The 18,959-nt window shown below is 40.4% G+C and overlaps 1 protein-coding gene across 1 annotated transcript in view; it reads right to left on the bottom strand.

The window, feature by feature from the left end:
* The window catches only part of RHOBTB1 (Rho related BTB domain containing 1), a 55,810-nt gene that overhangs the window by 20,164 nt on the left and 16,687 nt on the right, over positions 1 to 18,959 (bottom strand). The window contains exons 3-4 of the mRNA XM_067299778.1: positions 4,917 to 5,118; positions 4,447 to 4,550 (exon numbers count right to left, since the gene is read on the bottom strand). Of these exons, the coding sequence (XP_067155879.1) occupies positions 4,447 to 4,550; positions 4,917 to 5,108 (296 nt within the window). The 5' untranslated portion in view covers positions 5,109 to 5,118. The remainder of the gene's footprint in view (positions 1 to 4,446; positions 4,551 to 4,916; positions 5,119 to 18,959) is intronic.

The following is an 18,959-nucleotide window of genomic DNA, read 5'->3' as shown; positions in this document are numbered from 1 at the left end:
TATCTGAAAACTGGATTCCCCACTAGCTGGCCCTTTCTCAACCAAGCAAAAGACTACCTTGTGTCTGTTAAGTGCTACTGCTATGAAGACGTACCTGATGCTCCCCCCAACCCATGCCAGTAAATGGCTCATAAGGTATATGGAAGATGAAGAGTTACAGAAATATAAAAACAAGGAAAGTGGGTCTGCAGGAAAAGTACAGGCTTTCATTCAAAGCACTTCTGAAACCTCAGTATTGCTTTGAGGAAAGGAGAGGAGCTGCTAGCTCATTCTTAGTTTAGGGACAGACAGTAAGTGACAGAGTGCACTGATCTAACTGAAGGCAAACAGAGTAACTCTGTGAAGACATTCACCTAACCCTAATCTCACTAAATTTGTGGAATGTAAATACCATTTACATCAAAGCTATTTGCTTTTTGTTTTTAAAGAAATATTATCACCACTGTCCTTTAAGAAAAATAATCAGAAATCAAAACAATCCTAAACAGATGAGCAGAAGTCTTCCAATATCAGTGATAAAGCCCTATTCTCAGGGACTCATCTGAGCAGCATTCAGAAGGTATATTTCCACAAATTCGATTACACTGAAGTAACTGGTTAAGGGAATTGTAATCACATAGAAAAAGAGGAATGCATGTGTTCCTCTGTGTATGTACAATACCCACAAGGCTTATGAAATCCATTCACAACAGAGGCAATCCTGTAAACATATTTTAAGAGGCTCTGTCAGCAGTCTCACAGCAAAGCTTATTCGCATTTGTAAGTCATAAGGAAAAAGCTGTTTTCTGTCCATGCCATATGAACAGATTTTGTTTGGTCTACAGCTCATATTTAAGTTACAAGTAAATAAATCATCCTGGCTGAATTAGCTGACAAACCACATAGTATTGAGAATAAATATTTGACTGGGACTGAATTAACTCTTTGCAGATTTGTGCTCATGTGTACACACACTAGAGCTGCATATATCAAATAACTCTGTAGGATATTGATCAAATTTTAGTCAAACATGTTTACCTAAAAAAAAGAAGATGAGAAAAAGGAAAAAAAGAAAAAACGCAAGCCAATTCTTTTCCCATTTTGCTTCTGGAATTAGTTTGAACACAATGACATGTTGACACTCTCATTCAAAACCAAATTGGACAGAAGAATAGAGGATAGTGAATCCTACCACACTGAAAAAAATGTAAATGAAGATATTTTGATATCTTTACATAAGCAATTTTGTGCACCCCAGGGACACTGGCACATAATAGCAACTTGAGCTTAATAGAAAGTTCCCACCTAATTTGCAGGCTTAAAGAAAGCAATAGCACTGAAACTAGATTGTTATTAGGCGAAGAGGTGACTAGGAGCTGGAAACCGATGCACTAATCATAACACAGATATTGTCATCTTAAAACACTTTGGAGTGATTTTGCACCAAATCAAACCCTGTGGGACAATATCAACAGATGAATATTTGCCCTCACATAGTACCAAAGCTGAACTGAATTGGATACCTCCAAAGCTAAAGTACACGTTCTAGCTAAGAAAAAAATTGTCATGCTAGAAAATTCTGCAAGCAAATATTTCCACAAGTCTGTCCAACCACCTCCCTTTCTCCCTCCCTTAATCTGTCAGGGTCCTGTTTCCCAAAGCTCCTGTAGGACTGTGATTATTAAACTCAACACTACACAGTAAAATGCAATTTGGATCTCACTGTTCACACTCCCATTTTAAAAGATGACTGTATAAGCATTAACTATTCTATTCTCAATAGAATTCCAATGTTTCTCCCCACCCTGCACAAAAAAAAAGATAATGGCAAAAAAAAAAAAAGATAATGGAAAAAAAATATATAACGGCATGCCACTCCTTTTGTCCATCTCCTTTCATGCTTCTATTTGTGAAAAATAAAGAATAAAGAAGCATTTGTCTTTGCAGCAAGTCCTACTAACTGTTCTCCCTGTCATCTATAGCATAATCTATTTAAGTAATATTTTGCAAAACTGTATGGAACAATCTTTTCCAAAGAGCAGCGGGTGATTTAATGACCTGCTGTTTCTTGTCATGCCACGGTTAGGACAATTAGAGGTCTTGGCTGAGCGTTTGACTGAAATAAACCTCCCCCTGCACAAGGGGCACATGCAGGCTACTTTGCATAAAGCAATTTTGAAGGTAATTGAAGGAATATCTCATTAAATGACCTTTCAGGCAGACAATCAGAAAACACTGGATACCTGTAGGTTTAGCCTTGAGCAGTTTGGCATAAACTACATTTTCACTGTATTGCAAGATTTGACTTAACTATGAGAAGACTGTAGTTCAATGTATAGTGGTGATTTGAAATCAATTTCTATGAATGTGCTTGTTCATTAAATCCACCTGCAATATCAGACACCTCTTACTTTTAAAATTGCTAAAATAGACAAAATGCTAAACAGTTTATTTTAAAGAAATAATAAATAAATTTTAATATCTTTCAGAAAAATGAAGTACCTAATCAGTGATTACAATTACAAATTGTAATCAGTGATTACAATTTTGCAGCTGAAATTCTATTCATAAAATAGTTTCTTCAGAGTATAGCAGTTTCCAGTTACTTCCTGCATTAACAAACTTTGCAGAAAAAAACACTAACAAGACAGTAGGTTTCTAGAACAGCCTTTTTAAGCTGACCAGGGTTTAGCAAACCTGATTCTATGTGGGTTCAGTTCTGCTCAATAACTCAAGTTATTCGTGTCCTCCTTGGTGTTTGCAGGATTAGAAGCTAAGTATGTTGTTTTTCCCCTCTTCCATCCTGTCAGTAAATGTTGGATCAGAGTACAGAACATGTCTGATTTTGTTCTCCTAATCTCTAGTAATCTTCTCAGTGACACAGTATCTGTTACAGAGTACCATGAGGCCACAGCAAAGAGGAATAGTTACAGGAAATGTTAAGTTACATCCATATTTATCAAAGTAGGATCTGTATGCTGCTAAATGTTAAACAATATCTATTCACATACTTGAGTAGTACTGAATATTAAGGTCAATGTTACCTTAAAGTCAATAACTTTTCTCACACATGAAGCTTATTGCCAAACTGCACAGATTGTGTAGCCTGGATGTGCTGCTACTTTAGCTCCGGATGCAAGAACATGTACATGTGTACTTAAATGTTCAGCTGAAAGGGTGCCTTCTGATCAACTACAAAACCACTTAGCCACTCAGGGCATCTTTCCTGTTACCTGAAAGTTCAAGTAAATTCACGAGACTCTGTGAAAGCACACCACTAACACAGTGCTGAACATAATGGAGGAGTTATACAAACTGCTGTACAGAGTTTTACAATGTGAAAACTTAATTGATGGCTTCAACCAACAGAACCTTTCCAATGACTCTGAGGGACAGAGAATAGAAAAGACTCACATCCCTTGAAGTCACTCATTTCATCAGGTGGCACAGAGAGCAGGAAAACACTAAACTAGTACATTTTAGCAACACAGAATTCAAAGCTGGAGCAGGGACACTACAAAGGACATTCCCAGCTGGAAAAATAAATTTGTCTATGGAAGCATGATCACCTGGGGTAAGACAGATAGGACATGGAAAAAGGAAGTTCAAGAGGGTGAAAGGGCTGAGACCTTGCTCAAATGTCAGTTATGAAATAACCTATAAAATCCATCTTCATCTCAATATTCACCCAGTACAGGCAGTCTGTTCTCATTATAAACGTATTCAAATGTCTGTTAGCTGCTCTGCTGTCTGCACTGAGACAAGGCCAGATCTAATTACCATTATACAAAATGCAAGCACTGTCACTGGCTTCAGTCCTTGTTGAAACTATGCTGAAGTTATATTATACATGCTGGAAAAATCTAGACTTCATTTTTATTTTTTGCCATTTCCAAGGTTAATCCATTCACTAACACCTTGATATCTGTAGAAGAGAACCCTTTCTATTCCTTAGTTTTAATTATGAAAATACAGAAGATCCTCACCTTTAAGGCAATGGGCTCTGCTCTCAAGAGGTTAGCTACCCATCCAACATTGCAGGTTTTAATAAAATAAATATTCCATCACATAGGAGTGATGTTTCCCATCACTGCTGCTTGTTAGTTCAGCATTAAATAGGCAATTATATCATATATTGTTTATACAGGCAGGGAATGCTGATTTTCAGTTTCGTAAAACCACCATCTGATTTTTGGAAATGTTCTTTAAAATTTGAAATGGGACAACATTTGTTGACAGAGCTGAGCACATTGTTCAAGTAAATGTAGCATAGTAAAACTATGCTGCTTTTTAAATATTTATATCTTTTTAATCCTTGCAGCAGAATAATCCTCTTTGCAGTAGGGAGGAATATGAATACCCTTGATTGTTTTTAAGTCCTTGTTTTTCAAAATGAAGATTTGTGATTTTTTCTGCTCTAAAATTTTACTACTGGTGTTATTTAAAACGTAGTTTGGATCAATTTACCTTCCGTAAGCAAAACGTCTGTCTTTGTGGTGGTCCCCAAACGTATCCCACAGTCTGAGAGAAACACTCACTTCATCCACAACATCTCGTGAGCGTTCAAGGACCTAAAACAGAACACACATTACCTTCTCTTTCTCTCCATCAGACAAGCACATTTCTAATTCCCCTTGTAAGATCTAAAGCATACTACACCAAAAGAGCCTATCGCATGTAGTTTTAAGTAAGTGCTGCATTTTACAGAACCTGTGTAGAATATGCATCTTCTAATATCTTTTGGTAAACAATTACTTTGGAATGAGAGACCTGGGGAGATGCTGGCTCCCTTCCACGTCAGGCAACGGCTGCAACAGAGCCCTCGTATACAATATTCTGAGGTCACTGCTGCATTCTGACAAAGAAGGAGCTTGCCAATAAATAATAGTACAACCCCACAGCATGCGCTCCGTATTTTGTAGACCTGCAGTCCTTACCTCTTGGCAGACACGGTACTGATCAATGGCCCAGACAGTTGGAACGTGAGTTGCCAGCAGCTGATACTGAGTCAAGGTTGTATTACACGCTCTTGCACAAATTAGACGAGTCTTCCCCACTGCATTATCTCCGACCACCACACACTTGATAGTTTCAACGTTGGGTCTTTCGTAGTCCATGTCAGTGTCCATTTATCAAAAACTGTAACAAGACAGTTACACTTGTTTTCTATTACTGTATGAACTATGCTATTTAGAACCACAGCCTTCTACTTTCACTTCTTCAGCAATGTCTAAAGAGGACAAAGTCTAAAGGCAAAGCTTGTAGTAAACTGTACCAAAGGAAACTAGCTGTTCCTTTAAATACCACACAGTTATGGAAATGCTGGACTATTTTGACCGCAATAAGCTTATGCTGTTGTTTTCACTTTGGTTTCTGTAAACACAAGCCTATTTGCAGAAGATAGATCTTGGCGAAACAAGGACAACTAGAACAAACTTACCTCTTGTTAATACTTTTTATGCTAAGAAGCAGAAGAGGCTGGACATTAGTGGGTTTAACCTGAAGGATTCTAGTATAAACCTGCCTTCTTGAATCTTGGCCATTCAAGATTTGATTTAGGACTGTCCAAACTACATAGTTAAAACCAAGTCACGCAGATGGTTTTAATTATATGCACACAATAAAACCAAGGAAATAATGTCTTACTTGTAAGATGACTCCAGAGACTCTGTTCTCTACAGCCCACACCCTATGTTAACTCAGATCCCATTATATTCTGTATATATTACAAACTCTTAATTTTCCAAGACGTTTGTACAGAGCACAGACTAAACTGAAACCAAACAGTTCAGAGGAAACTTGCAGATACACTTATGTATACTTTCAAATTCTTTTTTGTAAGATATTAGAAAGCAAAGAGACTGTTGTTCTTTTTTTGAAGATACTAGCCTGATGGAAAGTTATTATTGAAAATATTTGCTTAGATATTCTTCGGCAATGTATTAAACAAATGCATGGATATGGGCGTAAGTTGCAAAACAGGCATCTTAGAAAGACCAAAATCAAGTCTGGTATGTCTTTTACAAAGTCTGTCATTTTCATGCAAGGTGAATGTGTGATCATAGTTCAACATCTCTGATTTTGTTTTCCTAGTCTCTAGTAGTCTGCTCAGGAATATAATCAAGGAGGGAGAAACAGGGAACATGCAAAGCACAAACATGTTCAGGAGTACTTGCCCAACAGTTATTCCAACAAGGAAACCTACAGGCAGTTTAACTGACCAAACACAGGTCATCATCTGGAGTGAGGATGACTTTTACCTGAGCAAAAAACGTGACAGCTAAAGACACCCAATGATTTGTTTTAATTCCTTTTTAAATATTCACAGCTCATTTGCATGTAAATATAGAATATGTATTAACTGTCAGGCTGTTTAAAATAATAGATACAAGCTCTTTTGCTGTTCATTTTTCCCTGTGTCAGAAGCACTATTTTCTGATTTAAGAAAAAGCATGTTTTAGTAACTACTATAGCCAAACCCTATTTTTAACTATATTCTTTCATTACTTAAAGTGATATAAACAGAAAAACAAAAGTCAGCATTAGGACTAAATGTTACCCGCTCATTTAAAATTGTGAGCATGGACTGCAGAAGAACAGATAGCCTAAAATGGCTACAGTATAGTTATAATCTGTATTTATGTGTTATTGGGACAAACTGGGGGCAACTTTGTCAGCTGTTCAAGAGCGAGTTAACTCAGTCCTTCTACTCAGTGTGCCACTACTGTGTCAAACTGACATGTCTTCATGGACATTGAATGTTTCTGGAAATGCTATGGCGCACAGGATATTCACGCTACACCCACATTTTAGAGAGGTGTCCTGCACTAGACTGCAGTGTGGCCCCAGGAACTCTTCATCCTGGCACAGGCACATGGTCGCACAGCTGGAGCTTTGCAATCTGACAAACGTAGAGCAGATAATGTGGCTTCATAAATGCATGTACAGCACCTACTGCATGGAAATCCTAGCAGCCTTGTGATACCAACCTGGTGTGTCAGCACAGATGTTTTAGCTGATAAGGAAACAAAGCCGTTAAGATATTGCCTCCATCACTCCAGCTCAGTTGCAACATGCACCCTGAAAGGTTACTAGTCATGGGGGAAAGCATGACAGAGACTTTCAGTTACCAGCCGACCACAGTTGCTTGTTGCCTGCAAACTCCCACAAGGCCGACTTCTGGGACAGCCCATGGGCTCTGTCCAGTCTCCATGCACCCAAATACAAGGTGAGAGCTAGAATGAGAGCTAACTCCTCTTCCCCTTCCCCACCCCACCCATCCTTTTCAAGAATACAGCCACGATACAAATAGAAACAGTACGGTGTTTTCCATGACACAGGGAATGAGACATATTTGTACACCATGGCCTCAAAGGCAGGGCCCTCAATGAGCAGAAAAAAACAAGGGTTTTCAATATGTGAAGTAGTGGGATCTAGAAAAGTTTCATTTCAAGCCTGAGAGTAAGGAGTAACCCCTGACATAATATGTGGTATTAAATTACCGTATACTTTATTCATACATGGACTAGACATCACAGACGGAATATGGAAATGTTTACAAGACTAGAAAAGAAAATGAAGAAGCACAGTTAGCCAGTGTGTCTGGCTGGTTTTAAACTACCAAGCAGAGAGATGCCAAAACAATTTTTCATCAAACCTGATATTCCATTAAGGTGCTGTTACACAGATTAGCTGCAGTTTTACAAAACAATCTGATTTTAAAATTCTTCACAAGTTTTTAAATGATAGTTCTACAAAAATACATCACAGTCTCAAAATACGTATTAAGTACAGAGTCTGGAATATTAAAAAAAAATTCCAAGAGGATAACAAAGCAAGTTTAAAATTACTCAGTAATTTTAAATAAAAGAAAGAAGAGAAATCAATACAATTAATTAAGAATCCTAGAAAAGAAACATATGGAAATAAAATTAAAAAATAAAGTCTTTTTAAAATTTTCTGATATACTTACTAACTTAATTAAAGCAAAGTTATCACAGAGCTCAGACACAGCATGCTTGAATGTCCTGTTGTAGATCAATGGCAGTCTAATGAAGATATTTTTAGCATGTCTCAGTACTGCACAGGACAGAGATTAAAATAAACTGGGAATAAAAACAAAACTAGAGCTTTGTGGCCTTGCTATGCAAAGCTCTTAAATCCACTCCAGTAAATACAGAATATCTATACATCAAAAATGCCGATCATTTTATATTGTTCTCTAGTTTTCAGAAAGGGATTAAAACAGAAATAGCTCCTGAAGAGACTGACAGACAGAAGCCTGGATAGACTTTTAGAAATCTCAAATAAAAACAGAATATAACAATGAATAACAGTACCAACAACCAGTAGAATGCATGGATTAAATGCTTATAAATGTAGCCAGAAGATTTCTGGCTGCAGAAGTGATTAAAGCTAGAATATCTATAAAATCTTGAGGATACAGCTCCAATCAGTTGTTTAAGGGAGCCTCTAGGTTAAACTTGAGATAAATCTACAAATCACACCAATTAAAAATGCCAAACATATATTTGCAAAACTTAAAAAAAAAAAAGTCTAGATTTGAGCTCTGAAAGGCTGGTAACATCTGGGAAGACTGACTGGAGCCAGAACAAAACTGGTTAGACGAGCAATACAGCCTATATAAAACTAAAACAAAAACAAAACAAAAAGACTAAAAAAAAAAGGCATAAAAATTCCAGGACCAACGAAAAACTTTCCAAAACCAACCTAAAACCTGCAATATTTAGTTTATAGGGAAAATAAAATGGGATAAAGTGAAAGGAAAGTTATGAGAAATGTGACCAGTCTCAGAGAAAACATGGCAAAAAAGCCAGAGAAAGACAGAAGGGCCATCAAACGAGCACAGCGCTTAAAGGTTTACGGGGAAGACCAGATCAAATATGTCTGTTCTTACAAGGGAAGCGGTGAAAGATTCAACTGCTTAATCCAGTTCTAAAGAAAGATGAGCAGATGGATGGAAATGAAGAAAGATACTGGAAAGAATAACAAGGGATCTCAAAAATCTCTTAGGATGTTTCTATTTTTACATTGTCACCTGTGATTGTTTGCAGATGAAGAGACAGAGGCAGCCAAAAATCAGGAGATGTGATTAGAGTCAAGATCTAAGATAAAGCCATTTAATTAATTCACTTGATTAGCAGGAATGAACTATTCCAAATAAAGCTGATTTATTTCCAAAGAGTTGTGAGGTTCTGAATCATAGCTTGTAGATGGTTATGGTCACTAATTTCTTCTCTTTCTTTTGCTACACCTCAAATTACTGAAGAGTGCCGGATTTTTTGTTTAGTTTTTCTCATTGTTGAATGAGTTGTTATCATCATCACTATAAACACTTGTAGTTGCTATAGCATGCATGTCCTTCTGGCTAGTCAGCCTTAATAACGAAACGCTGCCTTTCCAAAGGACTTTTCCAAAAGACCTGTAGACGAAGCATATCAGTTGACTATCTTGTCCACTGGTACAAAGATTAAACACAATAAACACCTTCTGTCTCTCTGCGTGTATGTACGTATGTATGTATACTTATATACAAAATATAACCAATTCCTAACCATGATTTTTCTGTTGTTTTAAAAATGCAATTTAATATTTTTAAAACTGCATTTGTATTTTTCTCTGCTGGAAAGAAAATGGATGAAGATCCTAACCCAACAGCGAGTTCCCTGTGGACGGTCTCTATAAAACCCTATGTAGGATCAGGAATCCACCTCTACAGATTTCACTGTCAGTGCTGCTATCTGCCCACTTTGAAATTTCTAGATATTTTAAAACATCAGTTAGCTTATACAAAACATACCTAAGATTTTTCAAAGAGAAATAGCTAATTATCAGCCCTTTTCTCATCAGCAAAACACCATAAAGAAATCACCAAATGTCTGCATAAATCAGTGATTATGGACTGATCCTGTAAGCATTTACCTCTTGGCTCTGTACCTAAAAGTGTCCAATAGGCTGAGACAGCATCTCTTACCAGAAAAAGAAGCAAGCATGTTATTTGGTTCTTGCATTAAGAGCGAACACTTAAGTGGAAGGCTGGGAGTGACAGCATTTAAGAACCCTCCATACTCAGTAAAGCTTTTCTTCAAGTTATTCTGCAGAAAAGAAATCAAGTTATTCTGCAGAAAAGAAATCAAGTTATTCTGCAGAAAAGAAATCAGTAATTCCAACCTCTCTCAAGTAACCTGACCAAACCTGTCAAAACAGGAAATCCTTCAAACAAACAAGTCACCAATCAAGATTACAATGTTGCAATTATAAAAGTAATTTAATGAAAAGAGATATCAAAATCTCCCACCACTCGATGTGAATGGTGTAAGTGGGAATTATTTGAAAAACTCAGCCCAGTGGAAAGGTAGCAAGATCTTCAAGACTGATCCCTGAAAAACAAACTCTTTTGAAAACATGCGGACCAGCATTTATAGGTACACCATATCAGACAATATATTTTGGAGAAGTATTTTTGAGTATACTTCTGGAGTGACTCCCTCGGAGAACCATTTCATAACATCACACCAAAAGGAGTATGGAAAGATTTACAGGAGTAAGGAATGCTCTTATCTCCATCCCAAAGTTACAAAATTATACTTCTTGAAACCATGGAAACTGGAAAAGGCGAAACAAAATGCCAGGTTCTTCAGACACTGGAGTCACTACCTTACACTGCCGAATTCCAAGGCACCAGCATGCTGGCAAGAACCAAAGAGCACATGAGCTACAGCGAGGGTGTGAAATGTTCAGTCTGAATATATAACCTGCCATGTGTTGTTTCAGAATCTAAATGGATTAACACATATATGCAAGGGAAAAAAGAAGGGGAACTTACAGTTCATCTGTACAAGGGCAAAATGATCACAGACAGCTCTGATCTAGGAAAGGGCTTGGGCCAAAAGGCTGATTTGTTGTCTGGCTCAGTTTAATCAATGGATATAGGACCCCACACAGTAAATTGGTGAAAGAAATCATAACATGGTATCAAGTGCCAGAAAAACTATACCAGCTGCTGAAAGACCATCACAAAATGTTTTTCACAGAATATAAATTAAGGTTAGGAATATTATTAAATGGCATGAGGGCCAAAGGGGAGATAATTAAAAAATAAAAATTGTACCTTGTCAGCATCAAAGAGTCAACTAGTAACAGAGGGTACTAAGACTCAAGGTGACATCAGATGACTTGATCACCAGGGGACAAAGACAGGCGTGATGCATATCAGACTGGATTCTCACTTAGGCTAAAGAGGCATAGGCCTATTGCCATTATTAAAGTTATTATTAAAGTTCTGGCAATTTACATGAAAGGATGATCCCTCTTGGACTGCAGAAAAGACTGAAAGGAAAAAAATGGACACGTGAGGAAGAAATTCAAGATTAATTTTGGAATTTGTCAACTACCTGCCCTACCTGGCCCATCAACAGAAGAAGACAACAGATACAGCCAATGCTTGGAAGTGCAGAAAATCCCTTATATTCTAAAGTTAACCTGTTCTCAAGTGTAAGGTCCCTTGAATCTACCATGGGTGTAAGGAGAGGGGTAGCTGTCTGGAATGTCACTTTGGTGCATTAGATGATAAGCGAGACAACCCTGGCTGCTGCCACCCACAAAAGAAGCGTGCAGGTAAGTGGGAGTACCCTGATCTTCTGCAAGGGCAGAACCAGGTTCCCTTTTTCAGCTGTTCTGGGATAGCTGCGGTGTTTCAGCTCAGGGCCAGTATCAACAAAGAAGCAAGCCCACAGAACACTGCTGAAATTTGATATGGCTGTAGAAGGAAAGTGCTGAGGTTCTCATCACAGCAAACTCCTTGTGGCTTGCCTGAACCTGCTTCTTTCCTAACGGTTTTTGGCTAACAAGCATCAGATTTAATGCTGGATGCTACCCTTACTTCATACTACCTACTGGAAGAAAGCAGTTCCCAGAAGTCCATTCAGCTGCTTTAATCCCTATTCTATCCCACAATTTTAAAAGACAGGAGCAAAAGATTGCCCATGGCCACACACAGAAAGGAAAGGAGTACCCTCCAAAGAAGGTGTAAATTTGAAGACAGAACAGATTTCTCTACCTAGAAAACTTCTTAGTCAAATCATCATCACAACCTCTTTGTAGAAATTGTAGAGAGAGTGAATAATGATGCATGGCTCGTACTATCAGATGCCTGTTGGTTTCCTGCTCTCTCTCAGCATGCTTGATTCTGGATTTGGTTGCTCCTAAAGGCTAGCTATTAGGACCCTTCATTACACCTGACCTACCTCTGGGATGACACAACACTTGTTGATCATTAAGCTGCACTTCCTTAGCCAAAAATCAGACATGTCAGCAAAACACAAATTCTTTCTGTGTTACTGTATAACACAGACTGACCCAAAGTCCAATTACTAAGCATATATAACATCCAATCTTAGGCAGAATAATTGACTCTCTTGAGCATCCTCAAACGTGCAGTCCACAAGGACCTGTCATGATACACAGTTTAACAGACAAAACAGAGATCCAAATGCGAAGCTCAGACTAGACTTTAACTACCGTCAATTTTCTGACAGGTTCTGGAAGACCTGAGGGACAGAAATCAACAAGCTGATTACACTGAGCAGCTTATGCATTATTTTGACCTGTGCTTTACATTTCAACACCCGCTGTGATGAGATCATCTCTCTAGAAATGAATCTATATGGCAGGTGAAGGATGTTTTAACCACTTTAGAACTCCACGTATGAGAATCTGAGACGAGCATTTTCTATATTGTGGGAGAGACTGCAACTCTGCCACTCCTCCCTTCCTCCCTTTCTTCACAGTCTATCTCAAGAGTGGTCCCTCATGGCTTCTTTTTCCTTCCTTCTGCTGTGCAAAGAGATGTGAGGAAGGGTCACCACACTGGACCCACCCCTTGAAAGAGGGAAATAATTTGTAGCAGGTACATGATTAATTTAAGACTCTGACTTCAGCTTTGGTGAGGCATTTTGTCAGGATTCAGGCTGTACCTGGCTCCAACTGACTTCTCTTTCCGTTCATTAGAAATGATTATAGCAGACATAAGGGACCAGGCAGTGACCAAGCTCTGGCTTTTCTGTAGGTCATAATCTGTTATATTATCACAAACTGAAGTCAACTGTGGCTGACATTAATAAAAGTGGCTGAGAACTGTAGTAACTGAAAAGCAGACAATACCCATTTGGACCGGGTGGCAACCATCACCAAACAGCTGTTACTTCATAAAGTGGCCAACCACGAATTGGCATCATGTACTGAGCCTTAAATTATTCCTCTTTCCACAACAAAAGATTACACTGCAGGAGCAGATTAAAGGTGCATCTCAACTACCATTTTAGTTCAGATCATGAATACACTTATGAAGCAAATTTCCCAGTCATCTCCACTTACCATGCTTTGATTTGCATCATGAGTGGTCACAGGGCGCACAAACTAGATTCCTTTCACACGATTCTGAAACGAAGGATGCCTCTCCCACCATCAATGGTGGTTCGGTGCACAAGACTAGATTAAAGGTAATTGAAGTAATATCCTTTTGCCCCTGAAACGTGTACAGTATGGATATCAGGCCCTCAGCACCAACTTTCTCCATCACCAGATCCACTGCTATTGCACTGCATGACCCACTATTGTAGATACAGTAACAGACACATGGGTTCCTGGTTTGTTACTTGGATCAATATAACTTGGGCAAAGCTGCAGCTGAATCCTTAGTGACTGCAATGCTCAAGAGCAAATTACAGTATCTGGGATAACATACAAAACTCAGGATTAAAGGGAGTGGTATCACTGAAGGAGCTTGATTCAATACTACTGGTTTTGGTGCTAATGAACTCCAAGAAATTTCTGATTTTACCCTTATGTAAGTAGGAGCATCAGAACCTTGTACAGTGTTAGATTATTGATCCTCTAGCATTGGTTATTACTGATTTTATCCATTTAAAAAGACAGGTGTTGACACTGTACCTTCTGTTTAGGGAGGAAGTTATTCTGAGTAGTACTCCCAACAGGACAAAAGGAAAACAACAACAAACCAAAAAGGCATTCTCCCAACTTCTGTGCTTTTCTGTGGGGAAAATATTTATCAGGTTTTGCTAGAGCTACTAACAAACAAGAAAAGAATATTCTAGAGACACTGGTGACCTTCTAGCACAGAGCGCTGTTGAAGAATTCACCTTCTGTGCTTGTTTTGCTTCCAAAAGACAGAATCAGGCTCTTGTTTCTTGAACTTTATGTGACATTTCTCATAATTTTTCCTCTTTGTTAATCAGTGATGATTTTGGAAGAATATTATTTTGCATTTTATTCACTCCCACATTTGAATGGTAAAAGGAAACTATAAAAAATGAGCAAAACATCTGAATGACAGCAGATAAAACCCTCCACAGACCTAAATACTGACTAGAATAGAAATACTTTAAGATGGCAGACTTTAGATAAATGCTGCTTTCAGATCCTGGGTTAAGTCCTGAGTTTATGTCTCAAATGCAAATCTAGTGACATTAACTGAATTGTGCAGGAGGCAAGTGAATATGGTGTTTTACTTGTAATGTCTAGTGCCACAATGAGATTGATTTGCAAAAATATAAAAAAAAAAATGATAGAGACATCACCATCTTGTGTCTTTTATGGTAGACAGGAAGGGAAAAGAGAAAAGTAGAATGATGTTGGATGGGAACCAAAGGGAATCCATACCTCAATTTTATGAGTCCACCTGTAGAAACAAAGGGCCCAGCTATCACCATGTATCCTCCAGGATGCATCAGTTCTAGTTCACACAATGTGCCACCATTTGTTCCTTCAGCACAAGATTTTGATTTCTTTTATGGAAGCCCAATCAACAATCCAAGGGTATATTTACACGGATCTACTAGCCTTAGCCTCAATGGCTCCTTGCTATGAACTCTGAAATGCTGCTGTATGCAGCAGCGGCTGCTCAGCCTTTCCCTTTCCCCTCTAATTGGCCCTGCCTGGGGAGAGTCCCAAGTACATGCTTCGTTCTACAACACTTACATACTCTTCTGGCACAACAGAGGGGAGCAAGCATGTCAAATAACTGTTGTTCCTTTGCTTCACCTACTTCAAGGCTTCTCTGTCCTTTCATCTCTTTCAGTACAGGGGAACATCTGGGCAGAGGACTTAAGTGTTTTTCCAGTGAACAAAAGGTATTAGAAAAGAATCAAACACCAGAATTTACTGATCAAGTGACCAGCTCTTCTCAGTCTAATGCACCACAATATTTGTGAAGTTTGGAGTTTTTTAAAAAGGCAAGAGCTTTAGAAAGCTCCCTGGAGCTAAAGCTGATGTCCATCTCTTCTTGGATAAAAACACTTCTATGCATCTGAGCACGTCCCAGATCTTATACTCCTGAAGTATTACGTCTATGAGATAAAGAACCTTAATATAAATATTTACCCTACCAAGTCATTTTTTCCCACTAATAGATACATTTTATATCTTGCAAGTAATATGAGGCATACAAATCCAATGTGCATATAAAAGAAAAGCATAACCTAATGGGAAACAACTTCAGAAAAATTTTTAGGAGAAACTAAGCTGTTCTGCTTCCATGTATGGTGATTCCCAATCCTGAAATACAGCTTCTATATAAATATGCCCATTCAATTGCTATTTACACTGAACAGTCATATGGCAGCTCTTTGAAATGGCCCTAGCAAGGGTGTTCCCTTTCCTCCTTTTTTTTGCCTAGAAAGAGCTCTAGCTTGAGATCTCCCCTCAAGCACACTGAACAAACTACTTTCCACCTCAGCTTCTGTATTACAGCTCAAGCTGAACATTTGGCTTTGAGTCAGCTGTGTGTCCTTAAATAGTACATAAACTGAGGATGAACAAAGTCATTGAGAATATTCTAGCATCACTTCCTTGCTCTCACTGTGACCATATGCAGAGCTTCAAGGGTTTTCTATTATTTTTTTGAACAAGTATATTGCCACCTTCAGAAGCCTGAGAAGCACTTTGACCAATAAAGCCAACTTAGAGCTCTGTTTTACTGTCTGCCTCAGTTCATCCAATGACTGATTTCTCTTTACTCTGGATGTTGGATGCCACAATATCCACTTAAGGTTGAATTAACAAATCAATTTCTAGTGCTGCTTCCCTCTGTGCCCCCTTTCTATGGCCCCCAAACAGGTCCCGTGGACAGATACCTGATAATCTGCGTGCTGCAAGCCCCCCACGGCAGCCTCCTGCTGTTGTCACAGCAACCCACAACAGACTCCACAGACACAGCAGGGGGAAAGGAGAACAAAAACAAACAAACAAAAGAGAGAGAGAGAGAAAAAGAAAACCTTCCAACCCTTCAGGTTTTTAGTTAGCGGCACTCAGAAGTGCCAAGCGCCAGGAGGTTTCTGCTTCCCGTACACATCGTGCCCCTCTGTTTTTGCCTTGCACCTTGTGGCCTCGCTGGGAGAGAGGAGCCTGGAGAGATCCGGTTCATCAAGGACTCGGCCCTCTCTCCCCTCGGGGAAGGGGAGGATGCCTCCCCGCTCTCCCGGCAAGGCGGGAGCGCACCTGCAGGGAGGGGGGCGCGCGGAGCCCCGGGCAGCCCGCTGCCCCACCGAGCCGGGCACACGCACCGCGGCGGGCAGCGAGGCTGCGCCCGCGGGTCGGAGCACGATCGCGCCCGGGCGACGCGGGACCTACCCGGGAGGGCGGGATGCCCGGCAGCCGTGAGCCGGCGGGACGGGGCGGGGGTGCCAGCCGCCGCCGCGCCCCTTCCCGCGGCTCCTACACCGAGGGGGCAGCGCCAGGAGCCAGCCCAACGCGGCAGGGCGGCAGCACGGCGCTGGCGCTCTCCTCCATGCCGCCGGCGGGGCTCTGCCCGCCCGCCCGCGCCGTGCTCCGGCCCGGCCCGGCCCGGCCCGCCGCGCTGACTCGGGCGCCTAGCGGCCGGGCGGCGGGGCCAGCGGGAGCCGCTCTCATTGTGACGTCTGCAGCCCCGCGTTCTATTTATAGCGCCGCGATTGGGTTTCATTCATGAAACCGGGGCCGCGCGTAAAGGGGCGGCGGCTGGAGGCGCTCCAGCGCCCGCCGCCGCCTCCGCCCGCCGCCGCCGCCGCCCGGCCCGGCCCGGCCCGGCCCGGCCCTGCGGGGCCCTGCGAGCACCCCGGCACCGCCCGGCACCGCCCGGCCGCGCCCCGCGCCACTCACCGCTGCAGGCCCGGCGAGCCTAGAGGCATCCGCAAGCCGTGCGGAAAACATGCAGCCGCAAGCAGGGGGCGGCTCAGGGGCGCACTCTCATTCTCCGTCCCAGCGCTAGCGCACCGGGGAAGCTGTTTGCCATGTTCTCACGCTTGAAATGGTCAAACAGGAAATCCATAGGCAAAAATAATACACACACATATGTACTCTACATGTAAAACTAACACATACAAAATTAAACCACAACCCCCCTTCTCTTAAACTGACTTAATCTAGATGTGGACTCTTGTACCAGTGAAAATGGCTCGAGGCCCTGTAACTGGGAAAGGAGCTCGCAATCCCCAAAGAGGTTCCCTGCTAAGAACGCTGCTCTCCTGCTCTTCTACCTACCATTCGGCATCAACCAATATGCAACTGACCCCTTATTGTCGTGATGGGCACGGGCACAACTGCTGTGGCTAGAGGCGACTTTTTTGATGCTATTGTGACTGTCAGAGCCAGGACAGTCTCTTACAGCAAGCTGCACTCATACACAGCACAGAGGTCTCCTGGCAAGAAGATAGTCAATTTTTGGAAAACATGTTATAAAGTTGCTTTAAAAAGACTGCTTCCAATAACAGTTAACAGTACCAAGGACAGGTTAACACTACCCAACTGCATTTGCTTATAGTCCATTACTTACGTTTTTCAAATACCCAGAAGCCAAACTCACATCAACCAGGTCAGACTGCAACAGTTTTCAATTTAGTACATTTATGTCATCAAGAATTACAGTTTGCAACTTCATATCACAGGAGGCTACTATGTGAAAAAGAACAATGCATATCACTGCAAATACTAAGCGCTACTTCCCTAGCTTTGCACAGAATTTGGATGGATAGGACAAATACATCAGAATTTAAAACAACTATCACCCAGACATCTGCCTACAAGCATATGAAGAAATATCAAATTGATAATGCAGTCAACACAAAGCACAAAAAAAAAACCATGTGTCAAATCCTATAACCTACAGATTTGTAATGAATAGTATAATTACCTTCCTTTTTTTAAAGTTTCAAGGTCTACCTGAAAAATGTTTTCTCTACAAATGAGGTCTAAAAACTTGTTACATGCAAGAGCAAAAATCCCTATCTCTAGGGATCTCTAGTCTCTAAGATGTGCAACTTTCAGGAGAACACTAAGACCCCACTCAATTTAGGTGGTTGGTCAAAGCATACTCACCACACTCTCCCTACAGAATGGGCAGGACAAGATCAGGACGCCCAGACAGTGTGCTGAATCATGAGCAACCGGTTGGCTTAATAACTGAATACTGTTTAGTGGATGTTTGTGTTGAACATCTCAGCATATTCTGAAACCTACCAATACAGAGCACAAATCTGAATGAGATTCTGCACAATTTAGGAAACACTTCCAACTCTAGGGCTGTGAGATAAAGTGAAAAGAAGAAAGTGTTTTGCAGGTGTGGATTTAAGAAGAGTTACAGAATTGATTCAGCTGGTTAAAAACCAGAAAGTAATTACTACATTGTATGATCCATTCACTCAGCTCAAGACAGCAGGAAGCAACACTGAAACTGTGTGTGTGCATGACAGAACTGAAGTGGAAGTAGAAAGGAAGAAATGGGCAACATCCCATCACTTTTCTTTTTCTTTTCTTCCAAACAGTCCCAATAAGAGCTACAATTATCTCTAAAGATTTATCAGGAAACTCCTATAGACTTTTAACCAAGGACTCTTACAAAATCCTTTGCTTCCAAAACTATTCAGCTCTTTTCCATTTGCACATCTATTGAAGAGACAAGCATGGAA

Source organism: Apteryx mantelli, chromosome 7, assembly GCF_036417845.1.
Source record: "Apteryx mantelli isolate bAptMan1 chromosome 7, bAptMan1.hap1, whole genome shotgun sequence".
Taxonomy (NCBI): Eukaryota; Metazoa; Chordata; class Aves; order Apterygiformes; family Apterygidae; genus Apteryx; species Apteryx mantelli.
Note: the sequence above shows the minus strand (reverse complement) of the source record. Positions and strands in the feature narration are given on the sequence as shown.